The 25,744-nt window shown below is 47.2% G+C and overlaps 1 protein-coding gene across 2 annotated transcripts in view; it reads right to left on the reverse strand.

Moving 5' to 3' along the window:
- The window catches only part of APLP1 (amyloid beta precursor like protein 1), a 48,403-nt gene extending 22,948 nt beyond the window's left edge, over nucleotides 1–25,455 (reverse strand). The window contains exons 1-11 of one of the 2 annotated variants that reach the window (XM_087939896.1): nucleotides 24,931–25,455; nucleotides 16,725–16,892; nucleotides 15,428–15,557; nucleotides 13,043–13,155; nucleotides 12,052–12,230; nucleotides 10,516–10,805; nucleotides 6,381–6,511; nucleotides 4,888–4,962; nucleotides 3,278–3,436; nucleotides 580–708; nucleotides 314–413 (exon numbers count right to left, since the gene is read on the reverse strand). In XM_087939896.1, coding sequence (XP_087796022.1) covers nucleotides 314–413; nucleotides 580–708; nucleotides 3,278–3,436; nucleotides 4,888–4,962; nucleotides 6,381–6,511; nucleotides 10,516–10,805; nucleotides 12,052–12,230; nucleotides 13,043–13,155; nucleotides 15,428–15,557; nucleotides 16,725–16,892; nucleotides 24,931–25,077 — 1,621 coding nt within the window. In that variant the 5' untranslated portion in view covers nucleotides 25,078–25,455. The remainder of the gene's footprint in view (nucleotides 1–313; nucleotides 414–579; nucleotides 709–3,277; nucleotides 3,437–4,887; nucleotides 4,963–6,380; nucleotides 6,512–10,515; nucleotides 10,806–12,051; nucleotides 12,231–13,042; nucleotides 13,156–15,427; nucleotides 15,558–16,724; nucleotides 16,893–24,930) is intronic. The other variant, XM_026702387.2, reaches the window with a different exon arrangement.
- Nucleotides 25,456–25,744: the final 289 nt, after the last annotated feature.

Consider the following 25,744-nt stretch of genomic DNA (forward strand, 5'->3'; position numbering starts at 1 on the left):
GCTCTATCAATTGTACAGCTGACCGGAAAACCCACCCCTTGCCATAGAATTTCCTCCTGGCATTCTGTGCTTTTCCCTTCCCTAACCGGAAGCTCCTTTCACAATTGCAGTGCCGACTGGCGACAGGGAGCTGGAGCAGAGGGATGAAAGAACTGCATATGGCTCCAGAGCTGTGGGTTGCAGATCCCTGGTATAGTACTTAAGAGCAGGCTGACTAGTCTACAAGCAATAGGGCGAGTGAAGAATGGAAGACTTAATTTAAGAGTTGAGAAGGGATGATATTTGGGATATATGAAGGATCTGACCCATGTACCTATATCTCCTCGGAGCTCCTGAGTTAGCTGGGGATTCTTGTACAGCAACGCAAGACTTTGGTTCATCCGTTCCTCAATGACATGGAGATGAGTATACACCTGGGAAAACACACAATAACGGAAAATGGTTCCTTCTAGAACAGTGTTTCTCAACCTTGGCCACTTGAATATATGTGGACTTCAACTCACAGACTTCCCCAGCCAGCATGAAACATGTTAATTGCAAAGACGCAAGATGGCGGCCATAGGCAGATGAAAACCATACCTGGAACTTCATTTGTTCGGCCTTTTCGGGGTCAGCCGCTGCCACGTGCTGGTAATGGCGGAGAGTATGGCGCTGATCTTTCTGTTCGGCCCGTACGTATCTCTTCAGAGCTGCCAGGATGCGATCAGGCTGTGTCAAAAGAGGAGTGTGGCCTAAATTAGTTGAATCTTGGTTGATTGTCTACCGTTCCTTGCCCGATTCTCAATACACGTAGAACCTCTGGTTACGAATGCTTCCGACCATGACCAAATCGGGTTCCGACCAAAAAATTCACAAAATTTTTGAAACTGGTCACGAGCGCATACTCAGGTGGTGATCAAACATGACCCCTGACCCAGAAATTCCTGCAGACGAAACATTAGAAGACGAAGAAATCGCCGAAGTTATGGAACAAATTATGGTCGTGATCAGAAGTTCTACTGTAGTTGGCCTTTGAGCAGATGGATTCTCTTACTGGCCTCTCTTGGTTTCCTCCTTTTTCAGGCACAGGTAAATACAGGTGGAAGCACAACCAAAAACCAATCTTTGGTTGGTTTTGAAAAAGCTAAACAGAATATGTGACTTGGAAGGGCTGTGCACTAGATTGGAAAGCTGAAAAAGACTGGGGAAAGAAGGCAGTGGTAACCCTCTGTCGTATTGCCATCCTGGAGAGAACCTGGATGGACAACATGGATCATGGACATCTATGTGCCCATCAGGAGCTTAACAAAAGTGATGGGAGACTAGACTTTGCATGATGTTGACAGGATATGTTTACTGTATATCAGACATTAATACAATTGAGCGAGTCCAGAAGTATTTCATGAGAAGAGTATTACACTCCTCTGCTCACAACAGAATACCCTATATCACCAGGCTTGAAATTTTGGGCTTGGACAACCTTGAACTATGCCACCTACGGTTGGACTTAAGCGTCGAACACAAAATTATCTGCTACAATGCCCTACCAGTCAATGACTACTTCAGCTTCAACCGCAACAATACAAGAGCACACAACAGATACAAACTCAATGCAAACTGCTCCAAACTTGATTGCAGAAAGTACAACTTCAGCAACAGAGTGGTCAATGCCTGGAATGCACTACCTGACTCTGTTGTTACGTCCTCTAACCCTCCACTCCTTTAACCTCACACTATCCACTATTGACCTCACCCCATTCCCAGGAGGTCTGTAAGAGGCGTGCATAAGTGCACCACCATGCCTAGCGTCCCTGTCCTAATGTCCCCATTTAATCGTACCTATTTCGGGTATTCTTACTCATGTTTATACTTATACCTATTATCTTGAAAGTGATTGACAAATCAAATAAATAAAAATAAATAAATAAATAAGTGGGGCCACAAGAAAAGGAAAAATTGTGAGTGCTTTCCATATGGACCCGGATATATTTAACATGGTAGGATCCCCATTTTGGTATTCTGTATTCTGGCTGAGGATTTCAGGAGCTGGAATGTAGCGTATTGCCATAAGTTGTTCATACAAGGGAACAGATAATTTCTAACTAACGCCACATGCACAATGGGTGTTATCTCACTTTCCTGCTCCATATTTCTGCTCCTTGCCACTTTCAGGGCATTATAGGGTGGTGACACCACTAACTGCTTCTTCACTGCATGACCACACTTCACATTAGGGGTCCCCAATCTCTGGTCCGTGGCCTGGTACTGGTCCGTGGCCCATTGGGAACCGGTCTGTGCAAGAAGTGGCCGAGTGTGCAAGCATGCAAAGTTGCATTTGCATCAACGGTGTGTGCACGAAACCATCCGCTCCCCCTCCCTGCTGTCGCTGGTGGTCCGCAGAGCTGGGAAGGTTGGAAAATACTTCTTTACCTGATCTTGAACTCTATTGCTTAAATAATGTTTCTCTCTTGCGCCACTTGCATGCAAGAAACAGAAAGCCAGGGAAAAGAATCTTTCTCTTCTATACACTTGCTGTTGTGGCCCGCCAGTGGCCAGCAGAATTGGCAGCAGATTCAGACGGTGAGGGGGTTGGGGAGGAACTTGGGCCAGTCCTGGAGTCTCGGGAAGGCTCTGACAAGGGCTCTGCATCGGAGGCAGAGATGGGGCCAGGGCCACCTGACAGTTATCAGCTGCCTTCGGAGTCAGACATCAGTGGGGAAGAAGAACAGTTGCAGCCTGTTCCCAGTGTGCGCATGCACAGAGCTGCCAGGAGAAGGGAACAGCTAAGGAACAAGGGTCAATTCGGGAGTAAAGCTACAGGTGGATGGTGAATGGCCCCTCCCGTAGGGAATAAAGAGGAGCGAAAAGGGAGTGGTGTTTGCAGGAGGCAATTAGTTCAATTCATTAGGGTGAAGATCTGTTCCTGACTCCTTGCCAACTATTGTCTGCTACAGAGTGGCACTTGAAAGATATCGGCCTGGCAGCTCTCCAAGCCTGATAAAGGTCTGTAGATGTGAAATCTCTTAAAAGACTGTTGGCTGGGACTTTGCGGGAGAGGAATTCACTTTAAACTAAATAAAAGGGGTTTTATCGGGAAGAGGAGTCGGTTTTGTGCTTTTGGGAAGCCTAGGTCAGAACACTTGCTCTGGTGTGAATAGGTGTTGTCCCAAGATCACCGTCTACTTTGTTTGCAATCCACATGCAGGATCTGCTTCTCATTCTCTCAGCTCAGCTTACGTACAAATCACGCATTCTGTTCTCCAAGCTAACATTTGCCTTCCTCTACCCTTTGAACTACCTGGGCATGGTCGTTCTGTACAGCAGTCAAGTAGTTCTCCAGTGCCGCCCGACGGTTATCATTCAGCTGTGCTACCACCCGGGCCAGATGGGTCTCCACCAGCCGCTGGCGTTCTCCAGCCACCTGCTCTTCCAGTGTCTGGAGGACAGATTGGAAGTGCTAGAAAGCAAGAAGAAGAGAGAAGCCATTCAGAATATTTCAGAAGAAGTGTTAGAAGGGACCTTGGAGGTCTTCTAGTCCAACCCCCTGCCTAGGTAGGAAACCATACGTCAGACAAATATAGATAGATACACTAGATATGTGTTGATGTATATAAAGAAAAAAATGTATAGAATAAGATTTATACGATATATATATATTTGTCGATGCCATTGTACTTTTAAAAACATGAATGAGATTTGTATTGGTGGAAAAACACAATAAAAATCTATTTTAAAAAAAGGTAGGTGAACATGGACCTGGGAAAAACTTTGGGTGAAAGACTCTGGAAGCTTTATTACAGCAAAATATAAAATTATGTTCCTGGAGCAGACATATACAGACTCCCTTTTTCCTCCCTAAGGGCCAGGATAGTTCAGTAGCAAAGCGACAGCATCGGATTCCTTGAAACGCAATAAAATTAGCATTAAAGGCTTAAAATTACTCAAGCCACCTATAGAGACAATGAAATGCAAACACAACAAAGCATTCCATGCAGAGCTTATTCTCCTAGAAGCAGATGTTTAAGTTAACTCGAATGTGTTTAGAGGGTTTATATCCTGGCTGTTAAATAAAAAGCCAGGATGGCTTAAAATACTTTGTCAAAAGGACAATTAAACGATTGCCACACATTTTAACAACTCTACTGTATGAAAAAATGGTAGATTCCAAAAATTTTGAAAGAGCAGCATGAACACCTCAGCTTTTTAAGATACCTAAGTTTAAGGTTTTTAAGAAGTGAACCAAAAATCATCAGGGGAGGTTGCGAGACCAATTTCTATAAGGGAGGTTACTCCAAGATATTTGGAGTATAATTTATTACAAATTACTCTTTTTTTTAAAAAAAAAATCAATGTTTAGAAACTGGCAGCTATCAATGGATGTACGCTAAAGACAAGCTACAACATCTGCTCGCAGACAGGCCAAAAGAAACAGATACGAAGCCATGGGGTTGATTCAACTTCTGTTTTTGGTAAAAACATGTTTGGGCTTTCTCTCAGAGTAGAACCCATTCAAGTTGTTTTCGAATAATAATAATAAAAAAAGAATGCAACTATTATAAACACAGAATAGAATCAAACAACAGATAGAGAAAACAGAAGGGCCTTGTCATTCCAGCTCAGCTAAACCGTTTAAAACAAGCCATTGAAACTAACTTGAATTGTAAACCCTACAAAACCCGAAACAGCATCCATGGAAATTGAAAGCTAATTCTAACACCTGAATGGAAAGGACAAACGGTATTGCCCTGGGTCAAGAAACCCCACAAGTGAAGGATCTGCTGGTCCATCTACTAGTTCACCTAATCTTGACATGGATTTAATTTTTTTAAAATGTCGTTATTAAATTCCCCAAACAAACATTAAAATACAAAGGGATGGGAGTCCAATGAGATGGTTGGCCAATCTCACCTCGTTGAGTGCTTGCCGGTCTGTTTTCGGCAAGTTTTTGGCTTCGTTGTCAGCTTCAGCCCATTCCTTCATCACCTATGAAATCATAACAAAAGGACAGTGGTGTTATCCATACAAGGGTTTTCTGCTGTAGAAACTGGTTCTGGAGAAGCAGTTTCTGTTATCTGTGGAGATTCTCAATCATCCAGGCCATAGTTGTCTCAAAGTTGCTTTTCCTCCTTGAGGAAGAGGAAGGAAACATTTCGCTCCTCATCCAAGAAGCTTCATCACAGGATGGCCATACTGACTATCCTTCTATCCCTCTACCATTGAGCCATTGTCTCTAACCATTAAGCATAGTCTATGGAGTCATCCAGGTCATGGTTGTCCCAGAGGTGCTCTTTTCAAGAGGGAGATGGACTTTCTGGTTTTTCTTTGAAGACATTTTGCTTCTCATCCAAGAAGCTTCTTCAGCTCCCACCATCTAGTCAAGATAGTGCCTCTTGAAAAAAAGGACCTTTGGGACATTGAACATGGTCTTCTCCTTGCTGCAGGTTGAAAGGGAGGAAGGAAGGAAGGAAAGAAAGAAAAAAGAAAAAAAAAGAAGAAAGGGAAGAAGTCCAGAAATACTTCACAAGAAGAGTTCTCCACTCCTCTACTCGTTGCAGAATACCTTATGCCACCAGACTTGAAATTCTCGACCTAAGAAACCTTGAATTACGCCGTCCTCGGTCTGATCTAAGTATGGTATATAAAATCATACATTGCAATGACTTACCTGTCAATGAATACTTCAGCTTCAACCATAACAACACAAGAGCAAACAATAGATACAAACTCAAGGTTAACCGCACCAAACTTGATTGCAGGAAATACGACTTCAGCAACAGAGTGGTCAATGTCTGGAATACTCTCTACCTGACTCCGTGGTTTCTTCCCCAAATCCCAAAAACTTTAACCTTAGACTGTCTACTATTGACCTTACCCCTTTCCTAAAAGGTCTGTAGGGGGTGTGCATAAGAGCAGCAGCATGCCTACTGTCCCTGTCCTATTGTTTCTTTATTTTTCTTATATGTACCCATTTCACGTATTCATAACTATGTATATACTTATACCTATTATCTTGTAAGCTATTGACAAATCAAATCAAATAAATAAATAAATAAAAGAGAAAGAAGGAAGGAAGGAAGGAAGGAAGGAAGGAAGGAAGGAAAGAAAGAAAGAAAGAAAGAAAGAAAGAAAGAAAGAAAGAAAGAAAGAAAGAAAGAAAGAAAGAAAGAAAGAAAGAAAGAAAGACTTAGACATGGCTCCTACAAATCAGTATGATTTATATTGCACATCCATCATTTCTAACAGGATTAGATCGTCTCCATCATTGTAGGGGTGCAATCTGTCAAGAGAAATCCTCTGATGGCCCCATGGGTGTGTCTGAACTCATCAAACGGAACCATACAATGAAAGCTTGCATATCTGCAAGCTGAGCAAATCCTCTTTCCTGTCTGTCCAGCCATTACCTCATTGATCTGTTTCATGCGCCGCTCCTCCAGGTCCATCTTGGCTCGCAGGAAGTTGGCGTGTTCATTCCCATCTCCAGGCATTTCAAAATAAACATCTACCCCGTCCGTTGGGCGAGGGGTTGGGGTCACTGTATAGACAGCAATCGTGTTAGACAAGACCAGGCCTTCTTACCTGTCTTAAAGCAAAGATAACGTAAGCTGTTGCCTTTGAACTGTTTTGAACAAGAACTTCCAGTTCCAGGCAGCAGGGCACATGGAAAAGATTATATAAAAGCTGTGATGGCACCATGGTTAGAATGCGGTATTGCCGGCTAATTTTGCCAACTGCCAGAAGTTCGATACTCACTGGCTCAAGATGGACTCAGCTTTCTGTCCTTCCAAGGACATGCAAAACGAGAACCCAGACTGTTGGGGGCAATATGCTGACTCTGTAAACCGCTTAGAGCAGGGGTGTCAAACTCAAGGCCCGTGGGCTGCATCTGAGCCACGATGTGGTCAGATCCAGCCCACAGGGCCGTCCTGGAAAATGTAAGGGGCCAGCCCATGTCGCTTTGGTCCAGTCTATCCAATGCAAAGAGGAAACATCGGTCCAGCGTGGCTTTGGCCCAGTCTACCCAATGCAAAGAGGAAACATGCCAGCAGTTCGGGGAGTGGCATCAAGTTGGCCATGCCCACCCAGTTGGCCACACTCACCAGTTGGCCACACCCACCTGCCCCCCCACAAGTTCAACCACGGTCCTTATGTGGCCCTCAAAGAAATGGAGTTTGACATCCCTGGCTTAGAGAGTGCTGTAAAGCAGTGTCCCCCAATGGAGCTCATCTCTGTTACAAAGCCAAAGAACGAGCCTTGTCCGAAGACGTCTCCTTGGTCATGTGGCCAGCATGACTCAACGCCGAAGGTACACAGAATGCTGTTACCTTCCCACCAAAGGTGGTCCCTATTTTTCCACTTGCATTTTTGACATGCTTTCGAACTGCTAGGTTGGCAGAAGCTGGGACAAGTAACGGGAGCTCACACCGTTACGTGGCGCTAGGGATTCGAACTGCTGACCTTTCTGATCGACAAGCTCAGCGTCTAAGCCATTGAGCCACCACGTCCCTGTACATTGCTACATACCAGGGCTCAATTGCTACATACCAGGGCTCAATTACTGGGTGAATCCAGTCTCAAAAGGTGGACTTATCTAAAAAGGGATCCTAGGAATGCAGAGAATGTAAACACTCATCCATTGTTGACGGACATGATTAGGACTAGGGATATAAGAGACAATCCAATTTCTCCTTGAGAGAGGGCGGCACCGCAAGAGTTAGCGAAAGGCTTGAGATCTGGCTCGGTGTAATTATGACAGGATTCTCTCCCTTGCTCAGAGATTCAACTGCAATCCCTACTCTTCCTGGAATATAATTAAGATTCAATTACTCTCCTCCGTGGGTCCCAATTTCTGCGGCAGCCTAACATCGATGGATTTGCATCCCAAAGCAGATGCAATTGCTTCCCCTGTTAAAATATGCCTGACCCTGCAGAAGTCACCCATCTCGAATATTTAAAACCATCCATGCATGCAAATCTATTTGGGCGCATGGCGTCCCGCAGTGATTTGGTTGAGGACAGAAAGAAGCAGGCGAGCCCCCTTGAGGCTTTGATTCTAAGCATCCTCTACCCTTTAGTGTCAGGGAGAGCTAGGTTCAGCGCTGTCTCCAAAACAGACTTCCCATTGTGAAGAGGAGGAGGTGATGCGCACTCAGAGAAACAGCTGAGCAGCTGAGCATTTCCTGCTTTCTCAACCTAGTAGTAGCTGGCATCTTGCCCCTCTACTTTCTGTGCCCCAGAGGTCCCTATTTTGCAACAATGGTGGGATTCAAAACTTTTTACCACCGGTTCCGTGGGCATGGCTTGGTGCGTGTGGTGTGGCTTGGTGGGCGTAGCTTGGTAGGCATGGCAGGGGAAGGATACTGCAAAATCCCCATTCCCTACCCACCCCACTAACCACTAACTCTGTTCTCCTGTGCTGGTCAACCAAAGAAGACCCAGCCGATCAGCTGAGACTCAATGGGAGGCACAGAATAGATAGGGGCGGGGCCAGTCAGAGGTGGGATTTGCCAGTTCTCTGAACTACTCAAAATTTCCACTACCGGTTCTCCAGAACTGGTCAGAACCTGCTGAATACCACCTCTGGCCTATATTCCTCTTTCTTTTGATCTGTCTTTGAGCAATGATTTTTACCATGGCTGCCAATGAGAGTGTATTCCATTTAAGCCGGAGTTTTTTCTCCTAGAAATAATAATACCAGAAGGACTTAATTTATCTAATAGTACATGTGTTGATGGCGGCTAGAATAATATATGTGCAATACTGGAAGAAGGAAAGCATACCGCCAGAAACAGAGATAAAAAGGAAAATTATGGCCTGTGCAGAATTAAAATTAGAATTAAAAAACAAGGGGGAATCTGAGTAGCCAGTGGTCAACTAGTTGTAGTTACTTCCCCAAACCCCAAAAACTTTAACCTTAGACTGTCTACTATTGACCTCACCCCTTTCCTAAGAGGTCTCTAGGGGGCGTGCATAAGCGCACCAACGTGCCTACCGTCCCTGTCCTATTGTCTCTTTTATTTTTCTTTTATTTTTCTTATATGTACCCATTTCATGTATTCATAACTATGTATACACTTATACTTATTATCTTGTAAACAATTGACAAATCAAATAAATGAATAAATAAACTATGAAATGTGGAATAAATTCTATCAGTGGTTGCATAGAAGAAGGCATGGTCAGAACATAAGTACCTATGATGATTAGAATAATTAGTAAACCATGTATCAAACAAGAGGATTGTAAATGGTGAAGTAACATTTATATATGTACTGTATAACAATTGTAACACCAGAACGGCTGCACTGTGTTGTATTCTTATAATTAAAATAAAATAAATACATACAAAAAACAACAACACCAGTCTTCATAAGGTGGCCTTTTTTTCTTCTTCTAGATGCACAAGTAGTCCTCTACTTACAACCACACATGAGCCCAAAATTTCTGTTGCTAAGCAAGACATGTAACAGATTAAAAGAGTTGGAAGGGACCTTGTCGGTCATCCAGTCCAACCCTTCCAACCCCGCCGTCCAAGCTAAGTGGGTTTCGCCCCATGTGATGACATTTCTTGCCACAGTTGGTTCACTGAATCACCGCCGTTGTTAAGTTAGCAACAGGATTGTTTCTGCCCTCACTGACTTTGATTGTCAGAAGGCCACAAAAGGTGATAACTCAATCCTGGGATATACATAGCAGTTTCTCAACATCTGAATCTTCACTGCGTGACCATGGGAAAGCTGCCATGGTCATAAGCGTGAAAAAACGGCCATAAGCCCCCTATTTCCAGTGATGTTGTAACTTCAACTGGTCACTAAATATTGGACTACCTGCAATCCGCAGATTTGTAATCGTTGCCTATGGCAGGGGTGTCAACTCGATTTCAAAGAGGGCCACCTCAGGGTTGTGTTTGACCTGGGGGGGGGGCTGGAGGGGGGGGGCTGGAGTGGGTGTGGCCAGGGTGGGTGTGGCCAACTCAACGTCACTCGTGTCGGGGGCACCTGTGGTGGCCAGAGCTCTCTGCCAGCAAAAAAGGACTCCTGAGCTCTGTTTTCGGCTGTGTCAGCCTCCTGCAACCCTCTGCCAGCGAAAACGGAGCTCGGGAGGATGGCCCTCCTGAGCTCCGTTTTCCCTGGCAGAGGCACCACAGGCCAGTCCCTTCCTGGTGAAAACTGCCTCCCTCAGGCCCGTTTCCGGACTTCTAGAAGGCCCATTTCCCCCCCTCCCTGAGCCTCTGTGTAGTCCCTGTATTTACCTCACATCCAAAATGGGCCGTGTAGAGACTCCTCGGAGGGGCAGGGCGTGGTGGGAGGGGTGGGGAGGGGCATGGTGTGATGGGAGGGGCCAGCCAGGGGTGGGATTTAGCAGTTCGCCGAACCAGACGTAACGTTAGTTACAGGTCCGCCTGAACCCGGGCGAATCCGTAGCAGCCCAACCCTGGGTCATGGTTGAGATGGTAAGGAAGAGCAAGAAAGAACACGGAGCTTGGAAGGTGCTCTATGAGGTTGACTCTTAAGATGGGTCTTTGCCTCCACTGCTTACCTTTGACATCTTCTTCTGTGGTCTGAGTCGTAGTGGTGATGGTGGTTTGGGTGATGCTGTCATCGTAGTAACCTGGTTCCACATAATAGTCATCCCAGGCAGCACGGAAACGGTTAGAGTCAGGAGAACTCTCTCCAGGAATCTCTTCCTCTTCTTCCTCTTCCTCCTCCTCCTCCTCTTCTTCCTCCTCCTCCTCCACCTCCTCTTCCTCTTCTTCATCCATATTTCTGTCTTCCTCCAATTCTAAACTTTCTTCCTCTATTGGAATACGCCCTGTTGGTACTTTGTTGCTGGAAAAAAAAGACCCATCGAGTGAAGATCACAAACAAATCCATCATGCAAGAAGATGCATTTGAGGAGCAGGGGAAAGCCACTAGGGAGACTTTTCCCCATGAGAAAAGGAAAATATTCCTATTCAACTACATAATCCTGTATGAGCAATGTCTTCAATTTTGTGCTATTTTTTTTTTTGGTCTTTTAATGATGCTGTAATCCCTTACATTGGGCTAAAGTCGAGGCAACTGAATGGAGCTAAATGTTTACTGGCCGGATGCCCTTCCTGTTGCCAATGCGGAGTTGTTTTTTTTCCAGCAGATATATTTTCATTGTGCCCAGAGAGAGAAATATCTGTTGCTATCTAGGATCAAACTCACAGTCTCACAGGTCGTGAGGCGAGAGCTCCACCTCTAGGCCACTGCACCAGTCTTCAATTTTGCGCTAATAAAGCAATCAATTGTATATATGTGTGTGTGTGTGCGTGTGTGTGTGTGTGTGTGTGTGTGTATATATATATATATATATATATATATATATATATATATATATATATATATATATATACACACATACATACATACATACATACATACATACACCAGTGGCGGTATTCAGCCGGTTCGCACCAGATCGAGCAAACTGGTAGCAAGAATTTGGCGTGGGTTGCCGAACTGGTAGTAACTTCTGGCTGGCCACGCCCCCAATCTGGTCGCCTTCCCACCCGATGCTTGCTTACCCGCTCGCCTGACATTTGCCTAAGGTATTTCTTTTTTCCTCCCTCTTCCAACAATCAGCTGTGCATAGATCAGCTGCGCCAGGATTCCCTGCTGAGGCCCAGGAAGGCAAAAAATGGAAGGAGGAGCTCAGGCCCCCTCCTCCATTTTTTGCCTTCCAGAGCCCCAGAAAAGCCTTGGGGAGCAAAAACGCCCCCTCTCCTAGAGGCTCCTCTGAGGCTAGGAAGCTCCCAAAAATGGGTGGGAGCGGCAAAAAGGCAAAAAAAAAAAAAAGCCACACCCACCCAGTCACATGGCCACGCCTACCAAGCCACACGCCCACAGAACCGGTAGTAAAAAATTTTCAAATCCCACCACTGATACGTACACACATATATCTAAACATTTCCTTGCAGATTTCCCCTATAAGAGCCAGATCCAGGAACATTCTAAATGAAATCAGTTTTGCAAGGGGTAAAATTTGGTCTCCAATGGAATCCTAACCGCCTTCCTATGCAGCTGGATCTGCTCAAACTCATCGTCTCACCTGCGCAGGGCTTCTTCCCTTAAATGGGCAACCACCGGGGGGCCCTCCGTAGCTTGCTCCACCCTGATGGCTGGCGGGCGTGAAGGGCAGCACACATATTCCACACCTCGGAAGCGGTCAGCTCCACAAGGCAGTAACATGCCGTAGCTGTGTAGCTCAAGATGTTCACCACTGCAGGCCTGAAAGGTGGATATGAACAAGGTTAAAATGCTGCGATGCAACAGCCCGAGACTGGTTCACACGATACGGTGAACCTGCCTAGAGTGCCAGGTAAACCTAGGCCATACAGTTGAGTTTTATCATGTGAACTCAGATAACATGAAAAGAGTATCCTTCACTTAACACAGTGCATGCTGAGAAAACTTGTCAAGCCTTACTTACTAGGTAGAGCAGACTGGAGATGTGGCCAGATGAGCTAATTCTACTTTACTGTGAAGTTATATTAACAGCATCTATCTGAAAATACTATTCTACCCCCATCTTGTTGGTTTATTTCTTTTTATTTTAAGGACTCTGTAATCTTTTGCATTGGGGTGGAGTGGGGATGACTTAATGGAACTGAGCCTACATGGAGTTTGCAGCAGAGATTTTATCTTTGGGGCCGGAAATATAAATATCTGACACTACCTAGGATCAAACTCACAGTCTCCACCTCTAGGCCACCATGCCATTCCTAACCCTTTACAGACTGAGAAACTAGGGAGGGTCTTCTTTGAGCCTCTTTATCTGCCTGTTATGCAGCTGTGGGCTATGCCGTCTCTTATCTGGCTTTTCCCTAGGTAGCATCTCTGGATCCAGTCTCCCAAGGTGTTTCCTACATACCATTACAAAACCTGCTTGGATGAGGCAATCATACTATAGCTTAACCACAGCTATGTTTAACTGCAACTAAGAATGATTTGATCTAAGTTAACACTAAGTTAGGAGATGGCTTAATTCAGACAACCAGACTCAAGTAGAAATGCTTGGTAAGAAGCCCACAGTTACTCACCTCTTTAGCCACACTATGCCAATACAAGTAGGTCTCACAGGAGTCCATTTTCTCTTGGTGTAGGAATTTGCACTTGTCTGGTACAAGAAGTGCTTCGCTCACAAACTCGCCCACTGGGGAAAGAGAACAACAAGTAGGTTTATCACTTTGCCCTATCAAGGAGTAATGATGAAAGAAAGTTATTATAGTTAATATGTACAAGTAAAGGCTAGAAGTTAAGATTAGCATTATATACTGTATGTTTAAAAAGTAAAAAAATAAGAGATGACGGGATAGAAGGTTTACTGAGAGAGATAAGTAAATACTGCTATTATTATGTGATCACTATTAATGTTATGAATATTATTGCTATTATTATTACTATTATTTCTCCAAACTAATTGTACCCAGACAACATGCTGTTCATGATCAATCAATCAATCTCTATAAAAGCAAAATACCACTCACTCATCATCACAAAATCTCCAGAACCTTAAAGCCTACAAACTCAAAATTTGGCATGCATGTTCCTCTTAGCTTCTAGGTGCTCACTAAGAAAGGATTTTTCAAAATGTCCATCAGAGCATTAGTATTTCGTATATTATTATTAACACCCTCTGATGCTAAAGAGTTCTACTCCCCCTCCCCACCCGAAAAGAAATCTCTTCCAAATGCAAAACACAAGCAGAGGAGTTTCAGTTTTACTTTCACAACAGCAACCAGCTTTAGTACAACTCCAAGATAGGTGAAATAATGTTAAACTACAGAGATAGACAATTTGGGGTCTTCTACACCAAAGTTTAGATGGCAAGCAACTCCTACGTTGGATAACCATTTGTCTGAAGTGGTGTAGGGTTACCTGCCTAGGCAGAGGGTTGGACTAGAAGACCTCCAAGGTCCCTTCCAACTCTGTTATTCTATTCTATTCTAATTCCTTTGTCACTGGTCATTCTACTGTATCCCACAGATATTGAGGCTCTGAACTATTGAAGGATTTCAGGTGGCTTTGCTAATTATAATGCAATAAACATTTAGAAAATAAAATAATGCTATCACAGCACTTTCTCCTGGAAAAGAATGACACAGGAGTTTTGTCCACAATCAATTTCTGCACCAACAGCAGCTTCTTCATTTCTGCTCAAAAATAAAGTTCCACTGAATTGGTCTAAGCGCATGTAACTTCCATTTCCACTAAATCAGAGCTAAGTGTATACCGTAATCAGAGGTGGTATTCAGCAGGTTCTGACCAGTTCTGGAGAACTGGTACCAGAAATTTTTTAATTTTTTTTATTAAACAAACAAACACAAAAACAAAAAGAAACATTAAAAACAATGAACATGGTACAATCCTCCTAACCCACATAGTTGTCTTACATTGCTAAATCACATATAAAAATAGTGCATGTTTACATTCTATATACATAGTATATAATATATACATAAATTTAATCATTTCTTATTATCTTGATCCTATCTCTTTTCTAACCAACCATAAAACTTATCCAATACTTTCATCCTTATTTTTTAAATTTTTTTGTCAATTTGCCCATTTCTGCACATATCCAGATTTTCCGAATTATTTCTATTTCACTTGGAGTTTCTTTACATTTAGAAATTTTGAGTAGTTCGGAGAACCGGCCAATACCACCTCTGACTGGCCCCGCCCCCATCTATTCTCTGCCGCTTGAGTCCCAACTGGTTGGCTGGTCTTCTTTTGTTGCCCTGAATAGGAGAACGGAGCTGGAAAGCAGGTTAGTGGGGTGGGGAAGGAATGGGGATTTTACAGTAACCTTCCCCTGCCATGCCCACCAAGCCAGACCATGCGCACCAAGCCATGCCCACAGAACAAGTATTAAATTTTTTTGAAGAGATGTAACCCGGGATCAAGCAGCTTTCAGAAAAGATGTTTTATGTTTTTATGTTTTATGTTTGTGCATTGTCTTTGAAAATTAATAACATTTGTTAAAAAAAAAATTTTTTTTTGAATCCTACCACTGACCATAACTTTCTAGCATGAGTCAGCATCAGTGTTTCTCAATTCAGCGGCTTTCGGATGGATGGATTTCAGATGTGTGGATTTCAACATGCTGGCTGGGGAATTCTGGGAGTTGAAGTCCATCCAGGGTGAGAAACACTGGCCTACCCTACACGTTTTTAATCTTTCTTCGGCCCTCACCTGCCAAAAGGCTCCCGAAGGAGTGGGGAGGGGCCTTGCGTTTATCAGTAGCAAGACATTCCTTGCCTTCTAGCTGGTGCTTTCAAAGGCACAACCTCCCAAGGCAGCAGAAGGGACATAGAAAAATGACAACAACAACACATTATTTCATTCCCAATTTTAAAGCCAGTCCTTATCATCCCCAACTGGAAATGCAAACAGGTCGAGCAGCTGCTGGACTCTGTGCTTACCAAGACACTGGTAGGGTACCACAATGTGCATCTGGCCTTTGCATGATGAACGTCCCTTCTTGCACCACTTGTCTATGGTAACTGGCTGCGTACCTTCCACAGCATTCGTGATCTGAAGCTCTGGGTATACCTGCAGGGCAAACGGTTGTTAGTAGGACATCAAAGAGAGGGGACACTTGAAAGCAGCGGTGGGATTCTACCAGTTTGGACAGGTTCTACAGAACCGGTTGTTGTGATACTGCGCAGTTTGGAGAACTGGCCAATCGTGCCCCTGGCTGGCCCCACCCCTCTCCACCTGCCCCTCCCCTCCCCTCCCCACCCAGTCAGTCCTTATCGTGCATGCGCGACATCGCTGACTGCGTTTTGTATTCTTTTCCCCCCTCCAGACAATCAGCTGTTCCGATGATCAGCTGTGCCGGGATCCCCCTCGCTGTCTTACTGCTTCGTCCCCTTTTGCCTCCTGGACTTTAGAAAAGTCTGCGGGGGGGGGGCATTTTTGCTCTCAGGAAGCTTCCCTCAGGCCCAGGAAGCAAAAAGGGGTGCACAGCCGCCCCGCCACCGTGCTCTGTTTTTTGCCTTCCTGGGCCCCAGGGAAGCTTTCTGGGAGCAAAAACAGCCCCCAGGAGGCTTCCCTGAGGCCCAGGAGACCCCCCACCCCCCAAAAAAAACCCTGGAGGAGGGGGTGCTGCCAAAAAAAAAAAAAAAAGGAGTGATGCCCACTCAGTGGTTAGAGTGTGGTACTGCAGGCTATTTCTGCTGACTGCCGGCTGCCTGCAATTTGGCAGTTCGAATCTCACCAGGCTCAAGGTTGACTCAGCCTTCCAGCCTTCTGAGGTGGGTCAAATGAGGACCCAGATTGTTGTTGGAGGCAATAGGCTGACTCTGTAAACCGCCTAGAGAGGGCTGTAAAGCCCTGTGAAGCGGTACATAAGTCTAAGGGCTATTGCTATTAATACCTGGAGCAAGGAAGGTTGTAAAATGGGACAAAACTCACAACTAACTTAGCCACGAAAATTTGGGGCTCAATTGTCAAAAAAACTACCTGTACTAGAAAAATGAGCTCAATGGGGGGAGTACATTTTTATTTATTTATTTACTTACTTATTTTGTCAAAAGCTTATAATACAATAGAAAGAAGAATAAACATAAGTTTAAATATAAGAAATAGGAACTAATAATTGAGGACAATAGGACAGGGACGGTAGGTGCCATTGTGCACTTATGCACGCTTATGCATATTTATGACTCTCTCTCTCTCTGTGTGTGTGTGTGTGTGTGCACATGCTGGTGTGTATACCTCCTGGCAGTAGCTCCGGATCTCCTCAGTGGTACGAAAGCAAGTCCGGGTGCCGATGGCATCAGGCTCCCAGTGGCCTGTCTGGACGTTGAGATGGAGGACCAGTTTCCCACAAAACATGGCCACTTGGGGGGTCCCCAGGGAGGGCCCAAGGGCTGCTCCCATCCCCTGAAAGCGCAAAAAGAAGGGGCGGGGGAGGGAAGATTAGTCAACATGTCTGGCCAAAAACGCCCAAGCGGATGCTCTAGGCCTGCATTGTGACTGCGATAGGACGGCAGCCAAGGTGACACCCAAAGGGCATCGTCTGTCACGCAAGGCTCTGCCACTTCAGCAAATTCCATCACCCCCCGCCGCTCCTTTATTTTATTTTATCTTTTTTTTTTAACCTCCTCTTTTCCCACCCCTCCCATCTTTGTTTGCACCATCTTTCTTTCCGGCTTCTCCTCCTCCTCCAGCAACCACCAGGATGTTGTTGCTGTGGTAACCGCTCCCAATGGAGTTGCCAGATCTTCTCTGTTGCCATGGAGACCAGCTCCCAGATGGAAATTAATACTGCATCACCAGCCCCTTCCCTCTCTGCTGTTTCTCTTCACAGGGTCCAAACCCCCCTCCCGCCCCACAATTGACAGGTTTTCCTTCTCCACCTCCGCCTCCTTCTTTCTTCCTCACCTCACCTTTCTTCCTCTCCCTCTCTCTGCTCCTTCTTCAGCAAGGCACCCCCTTCCTCTTATTTGCCCCTCCAGCCACAGCTGCTTGCAGCATCTCAGTACCGATGTTGGGGACCACCTCTCAGAAAGAGGCCACAGCTTGGCCAATTTGGGCTGGATTTGGTTGGACCTTTGGTCCTGTACCTGAGTTAGCGAAACGCAAGGGCTGCATTCCCACAAGATGCTATTCCCTTGGCACGTCGCCTTCTCTGGCAAGACTATCGAAACCTAATTTATCTTAGCCTCGTGGGTTGGGCAAAATGAAGGGTAGCAAAAGCTGGCGAGGTCCTTGTTCTTCTCAGTTCTAGCTGTTCCTCCTTCTCACAGGAATCTGAGCTTCAACATCAAAGCTGCTTCCATGACTGCATCCTACGTACCAAAGCAAGAAACAAGCCTCCATTCCAATAAAGAACAGTTGTAGCTCCAGATTGACGTGAGGGCTCCTTGGTGCCCACTAAGATTGCTTGTTTTCTTGCAGACCTTTCATTACCCTAACTAGGTAGCATCATCAGTGCTAGAAGTGGGTGGGGATTGTGGAATGGAGAAGGAGGAAGAGGAGGGGAGGAAGAGGAGCGGGAGGAAGAGGACTGTGGGGTCTTTGGTGCCCACTGAGCTTGCTTGTTTTCTTGCAGACCTTTCATTACCCTAACTAGTAGCATCTTCAGTGCTAGAAGGGGATGGGGATTGTGGAGTGGAGAAGGAGGAAGAGGAGGGGGAGGAAGAGGAGGGGGAGGAAGAGGACTGTGGGGGCCTTGGTGCCCACTGAGCTTGCTTGTTTTCATGCAGACCTTTCATTACCCTAACTAGTAGCATCTTCAGTGCTAGTAAGGAGTGCCCTTTGACAGCTACTGACACAGACCTCAAGCATCCATTCACACAACCTCACCAGCGAGCTAGCTGAATCAGAAAAAGCTCGGGACCCAAAATACTGGACGCAGTCAAAGAGAGAGGCTGGCTGTGGGTTGGAAAAGGCCGTGAATTGCAGAGTCTTGGAAGAGGCAGGGAAAATGCTTTGGTTTTTTTTTAAGGATGAGAATGCTTGAGAAGAATCCTGAGGTTTATCCCCACAAAAAGGGGATTTGGAGGGTTGCAGATGACCAGAAAGAAGAGGCAGCGAGGTAGCTGCCAATTTCTCTTTCCTGCCCTGCCACTCCCACCTTTGGACTGAATTCCACCCAGTGCATCAATTTCTCTTTTCTGGAAAGCCACAATTTAATTTAAAAATCGGGAAATACCCCCTCTCCCTGCCCCCCCCCTGTTGTCCATCCCTAAAACAGAGGTGGGACGCATACAAGGGAGAAGCAAGTGGCCTGCATATCCAGGCTAGGAGAATTAGTTCGAAGCTGGCTTTTTTTTTTCCTGGGGAGGGGCAGGATGGAGGAAAAAAGAGGGCGGGGTCCACCTAATGGATTTAAAAAAAAAAAAACGGAGGGGCAAAAGAGAAATCAGGCCTGGATTAAGCTAGATCTCCTGGCTAAGCCTACGCTTTAAGTGATTAAGCAGCTGCCGCTGCAGTTTGATGGAAGGCTGACCACTGGACTCTACATCAAATGCAGGGTTGGGGAAGGGAGGGAGGGAGGGAGAGAAAGAGGAAGAGAAAAGAAAAGAGTGGAGTGGATTTCCAATTGAGGGTCTGCCAGCCTGCCAGCCTGCCTGCCTGCCTGCCTGAGCTGTCTCTGTAAATAACCCAGGGACGGCACTGCAGGAAGGTGGATGCTGGCTCGGGTGGGAAGTGGTTAATGGAGATAGGATTAATAAATGAGCTTTAATCCCTGCCTCTGTTCCCCACCCCCCACATGCCCAACCTGGCATTGGGTGAGCTGAGCTGGTCTCCCCCTTCTTCTTTGCCTTTTGCAGCAGGGGAAAGGGCAGGCTTCCAAAGGGGTGGCAGGAAGAGGAAGCTTTCAAAAGGAATTTAAAAAGCCTCTGAAAAGGTTTTTTCCCCCCCCCACCCATCCTTCCCCACCCCCTGCCCCACTCCTCCGCGTGCCCATTGGGTCCTGTTTTCTCTGGGCTCTCCCATTCCGCTCTCTTCCCTTTCTCCCACCGATGGAAGGCCAGGTGTCTGGTTTTAGATGACCAGGCAAAGATGGCGAAGGCTGGGCTTCTGGCCAACCCAGCAGCAGGGCAGGTGTGCCTGTGTGTGTGTGTGTGAGAGAGAGAGATAAAAAGAAGACCGCCCTCCCGTGGGCCTGAAGAATTGGGAAGGGGTGAGCGGAAGGAAGGCGAGGTGGGTTGCCGGTCCTTTGGCCCACCGAAGGAGCAGGGGAAACGATGAAGTCCCTTGCGATTGGATGATGTCCCTTTTGGCAGCGGTGGGAGAATTTTCCCAACCTTTTCCAGGGCTGTGGCCTTTAAGGGAGCTTCTTCCCTCCTCCCTCTCCGTCTCTGTTAGAAGTCAGGGGGAAACATGGACGGAAAAGGGCCTGGGCTGAAGGCTGGGGAAGAAGTGACCACACAAGGTGGACGCTCTCTTCCAACCTCTATGTAGCAGGAGGATCTCTTCTCCGGCCTCTTTTGGAGAAGAATGAAAGAAATTCCTCCCACTCTGCAAAGCCAGATCTGGGGAATGTTAGCATCATCCAGCTAGATTAGAAGATGCTTCAAAGGTCCCTCCAGAGGCTTTAAAGGCCATCTAGTCTCACCCCAACCCCCATTGCCGCTGCACTAGAAATTGTCCCTCCTCCCGGCCTTTTAAAGTACTTCAAGCTATAGTCCAATTATGAAAGTAAAAATCACGTGATCGCATTTATTTTGGGGCTTCCCTTTTATTGTCCCCCCTCCTTTTTTTAAGGATTGGATGGAGAGGCGGTTTTAGCTGTTGCCTGTAACCTCCTAAGGGAAACAAAGGTGAAGTCACAGGCCTTCTTAAACACTTGTAAATCAAACAGGGACACGTAAGGGCGGCCTGGGGGTTGTAGGTGCAGCCTCGGTTGACTTTGTCTCCTCCAAGAGGGAAAAGGTTGGGTTGGAATCTCTTGGAGAGCTGCCCAATGAAAAGATGACAAAAATTGTGTGGCTGGAGGAGGACAAGAATTGTGTGGTTTTTGAACACCGTTGCATTCTCAACCAACCCTGCCTGTGCCTTTGATGGGCATGCACACAAATCACAGCCCTTTCACTAACAGGGTGCATGCATCGTGGTTTAGCAAAGCTTCCCCCAAAGCACAGTTTATTCACCCAAGCTGCAACTGCCTGGGTTCACACATACCGTGAAACCAGAAAGCACAGCTTATACACAACCAAGATGGAGTTCCGTTGACGTGCAATATCACACCAAAACGAAGCAAACCATCTTATGGCTAATCGTGGTGTATAAACCTAATTTTGGAGCCCCCACCCCATCCTCTGGAACCATTGATTCCACTGATGAAGAAGAGACAGACTATGCCAACGTTAAATGTTCCTCCTTTAGGATTCTGTTCAGCTATGCCCCCTTCCAACATACTTCTCCCCATACAGGCATTTTCTGTCACTCTTCACTGAGCTTTTTCAGCCATTTCCCATATACTACCTTTCCTTCCTTCCTTCCTTCCTTCCTTCCTTCCTTCCTTCCTTCCTTCCTTCCTGCCTGCCTGCCTCCCTCTCCCCTTTCCTTCCTTTTCTTTTTCCTCCCTCCCTCCTTCTTTTCTTCCTTCCTTTTCTCTTTTCATTCCTTCCTTCCTCCCTCCCTCCCTCCTTCCTTCCTTCCTTCCTTCCTCCCTCCCTCCCTCCCTCTCCCCTTTCCTTCCTTTTCTTTTTCCTCCCTCCCTCCTTCTTTTCTTCCTTCCTTTTCTCTTTTCCTTCCTTCCTTCCTTCCTCCCTCCCTCTTTTCCTTCCTTTCTTCCTTCCTTCCCTTCCTTCCTTCCTCCCTCCCTCTTTTCCTTCCTTCCTTCCTTCCTTCCTTCCTTCCTTCCTTCCTTCCTTCCTCTTTTCCTTCCTTTCTTCCTTCCTTCCTTCCTTCCTTCCTTCCTCCCTCCCTCCCTCCTTCCTTCCTTCCTTCCTTCCTCCCTCCCTCCTTCTTTTCTTCCTTCCTTTTCTTTTCCTTCCTTCCTTCCTTCCTCCCTCCCTCTTTTCCTTCCTTTCTTCCTTCCTTCCTTCCTTCCTTCCTCCCTCCCTCTTTTCCTTCCTTCCTTCCTTCCTTCCTTCCTTCCTTCCTTCCTTCCTTCCTTCCTTCCTCCCTCCCTCCCTCCTTCCTTCCTTCCTTCCTCCCTCCCTCCCTCCCTCTCCCTTTCCTTCCTTTTCTTTTTCCTCCCTCCCTCCTTCTTTTCTTCCTTCCTTTTCTCTTTCCTTCCTTCCTTCCTTCCTCCCTCCCTCTTTTCCTTTCTTCCTTCCTTCCTTCCTTCCTCCCTCTTTTCCTTCCTTCCTTCCTTCCTTCCTTCCTTCCTTCCTTCCTTCCTTCCTTCCTTCCTTCCTTCCTTCCTTCCTTTCTTTTTCTTTATTTCTTTTTCTTTCCTCCCTCCCTCCCTCCTCCTTCCTTCCCCCTCCTTTTTCCTTCTTTTCTTCCTGCCTGCTTGCCTTCCTACTTGCCAACTCTTCAGATCTCCAGTGGTACCAGTCTCCTAGGAGTGGACCACATCATTTCGGATACCTGAAAACCAGTCCAGGTGCAGTGGGATGGCTAGACTGAGACTCTTCCTAACCTCGTGGCTTTTCCTATTGGCGGAATGCACTGACAACCTGCCTTTTTGTGGGATTGAAAGAAACTGTGGCAGGTGTTGCTAACCACAAAGGAAGCAGCATTTAGTTCCAGAACGCTGAGCCATAAGAAGTGGGAGAGGAAGGCTCACTTACGCCTCACTCGAGAAACATGTTTGCAACTCGGTTATTGTTCAACCCAGATTTTCTATAGTTCCCTCTAGGCAATTTTGCAGGAGAAATTCCACCTCGTAGCCAGGTTCCCCCAGATCCCCTAGGATGCCAACACAGTTTTGCAAGAGAGCGAAGCCCGCTTCCTCACAAAAGGGGGGAAAAAAAACCACAACCTTCTCCCCATCAATAAAATTCAAATGTATAAAACCAAGGCATTAACCCTTCGGTGCAGAATTTGATGATCATATCCTTTGATGGAGAGAGAAAGCTGCCTTCATATCATGGGCCAGGTAGCCTTGAAAGGCTGGCAGATCCTCTCATTCTTGCTTGAAGGGCCCCCTTCCCACATTTCTGAATGAGGCCTTTTAATGATCCCAGCTTGGGGAGGATTGGCTGGTCCTATCACGCAGGGCTGGGGGGCGGGGAGAGAAGGGGCTGCACTAGGGCCAATGTCACACACAGTCTGCAATATTTGCGATGGAAAACTGCTGATGCCACTGCCTCTTATTAAAACTGGAATATGTATAGGGCGTCTCCAGATTTTGGAGCAGATGGGCTAAAATGAGATGCATTTAACCAATGATTCCAAAAGGATTCTGCTTTAAGGATATACTATTATTGGATGGATTTATGATGATGAAATGAATGTTATAACTTAAATTAAATTAAAATGGGGAATAGCTCGCATAAAATGATGGAAAATAGTAATAGTCAAATAAATGATTAATAATGATTTTATATATATATATATTTATATGGTATTCAGCTTTATTCAGTTATTTTCCCACATCATTATAGTTGTGCTTTTAAAAGCACAATTATAATGATGTGGGAAAATACCCGAACAAAGCTGAATACCATACATGTAAGTACCCATGAAAACTTAAGAATATATATATATATTTGTAGATTTTCACGGGTACAGGTATGTAGGTCTAAGTGTGTTCGGGTCTTTTCCCGTGTAAGATTAAGAGTATCTTGGCAACGTTTCGGCTAGTGGGACCTCGCTGAAACGTCGCCAAGATACTCTTAATCTTACACGGGAAAAGACCCGAACACACCTAGCCCATGTATGTATGTATGTATGTATGTATGTATGTATGTATATGTGCATTAGATTGATAATATGAGAATTTATACAAACTATAAGCGAAGACTATGGAGATGAAGCACAAAAGACTTATACCAACTGACACACTGTATGTAATTGAAAGATGGTTTTATGTTTTGTTTGTGTAAGTTTGTCTAAAAAAAAAAATCTTAAAAAAAACCCCACACAAATGGATTCTGCTTCAATACGTTCAAATGCTGATAACGCCATGGAAGGAATAAACGACGCGGGAGACCCTATACAAGCTCATTTACCTCCCTGCAAACATCGAGCCAGGATTTTCTGGGTTGTTCCCCAATGAGAATGGCAGGCCTGTGAGCCCATTTGGCAGGATTTGAGCACATCAGGCAGAGTATCCACTAGGCAGTCAGACAGCGGAGACCCATCCTTTGGCTTGAGGTCATCTAGTCTCATCTCAAAGCCATCTGATGGCTATTTGCCCCCTATAAGTAGGGTAGCATCTCCTTCCCTCGACCAGACTATGGGGAAGCTATGGCTCTCTGGCCATCTTTGCTTGAGTGCATCTGTTTTTTCAAAGAGCCCGTCCCAGACCGAGACACAGCAAGATTCTCCGTGTTGGACGATCTGGGCCAATGTTGGCTCCCCGTACTTATCCCTCCGTGAAGATGGAGGGATTTGCAAAAAGATTGCGGGTTTCCTCGCAACCGCCTACCCAGCCAACAGTAAGTCTACGGGGCTCATTTGTAGCAATAAACCTCCAGCGGATGTGACTTGGAAACCTGCCACCAGCTTATGAAATGAGAAGGTGGCCATTGGCTCCGAAATGCTGATCACAGTCGCCTAGTCTTGAGGACAAGGTTGCAATGCCTTTTTTTTTTTTTTTGGGAGGAAGTGATTTGATTAAGGACAGGGCACCAGCCAGGGCCAGATCACTTCCCACTTTGAAGCATCTGGTTGGATGGTCCTTCACCTACCACAAATTCTAGCCAAGAAAAAAAAAATATCACACAAAGCCAAGGGCAGCTTTTTCTTAAGCTTTGCTGCCGGGCAAAGCTACATTCTGCTCCAGCAGGGGGGTTGGACTGATGACCTTCCGAGGTCCCTTCCAACTCTGTTATTCTATGATGAGGCACCTTTCCCACGGCCACAAAGGCCCACCCCCACCCCCCACCCCCGTTACCAGACCCCGGTCTACCGGTGGCCTTTCCCAACCGGGCGCCCACCGGATTCGAGGGTTGGGGATGACAGACGGTGGAGTCCCCACCCAGCTGGAGGGCAGCGGGGCGTGGAAGGCAGACGGGCGCTTTCCTCTATCCACCTTCCCCCCCCCCACGCCCCCCCAAGCCCCATCCTCCTGGGATTTCCCGGCAAGCGCTTCCTTTTCTCGCCCAATGCCTTGGAAAGAGCCGAGACGGGGAAGGGTCTCCGAGCAGATCTCCGCCGTGACCTTGGGCTGCAGCCCCTTCTCCTTCTTCCCAACCCCACCTTGCGCACCGATGGTTCCCCCCCCCCGCCCCCGTCCCCACCGAGCCGCCGCCTCCCCCACCCTCACGCGCAACGGGCGGCGCTGCTGCTGCTGCTGCGGTCCAGGCACCCTGGGCTGCTCGAACCGCCCCACCTCCGCGCCGGGGCTCACCTGGGTGTTGGCTGCGGCTCCCGGTCCGGGGAAAGAGCCCAGCACGAGCAGGGGCGCCAGGAGCCATCGCGCCGCAACCGCCCAAGCAGCCGCATTAGCAGCAGCCGCCCAGCCAGCCGAGGCGCATCCCGTCGAGCCAGGAGCCATGGCTCTCGCCCCCCGTCCGCTCTCGCTCGGCCGAGGGGCTCGGGCTTCTTCGTGTCCCCCCTGCTCCGGGGTAAAAGACGGCGCGCGCGGGTGGCCCGATCCCCTCGCTCGGCTTGGGCTCCTCCTTGGAGCGGGAGAGGCGGCCGCAAGGCAAAAGAGAGAGGCGGCTGCAAATGGAGGCGGCTGCTCTCCGGGGCTGCGCTGCGCTAAGTCAGGAGCGCCGCCGCCGCCGCCGCCGCTGCTGCTGTTGGGCTGCTGCTGCCAGCTGGGCTGTGTGACAGGAGGAGCTGGCCCCGCCGCCCGCCGCTGCTTCTGCTGCTGCTGCCACCGATCGCCTGCCCCGCTGCTGCGGCTGCAGCCTCTGGCCGGCCCCTCCCCGCTTCGCCTCCTGCCTGGCCCCGCCCGCTCTGCCTGCAGCCACGGAACCGCCCAGGAGGGAGGGGACCGCCGGAGCCGCCGCCGCCGCCGCCACCGGGAGGCGGAGCGCGCGAGGGCGGAGCGCGGCTGGAGATGCGGAGACCGTCGGGACGCGCTGCTCCCGGGTCGGGAGGGAGACCGAGGCGGGGAGCTCCTTTCGGACAGTTCCTCCCCTCCCCTCCCCGCCCCCAGGCGGCCAGGCAGGGACTCTCCGCCACGGCGGGGAAAGGCGCCGCCTTTTCTGCCGGTT

This window comes from Pseudonaja textilis, chromosome 10, assembly GCF_049901715.1.
Source record: "Pseudonaja textilis isolate UNSWEBS1 chromosome 10, rPseTex1.2, whole genome shotgun sequence".
Taxonomy (NCBI): domain Eukaryota; kingdom Metazoa; phylum Chordata; class Lepidosauria; order Squamata; family Elapidae; genus Pseudonaja; species Pseudonaja textilis.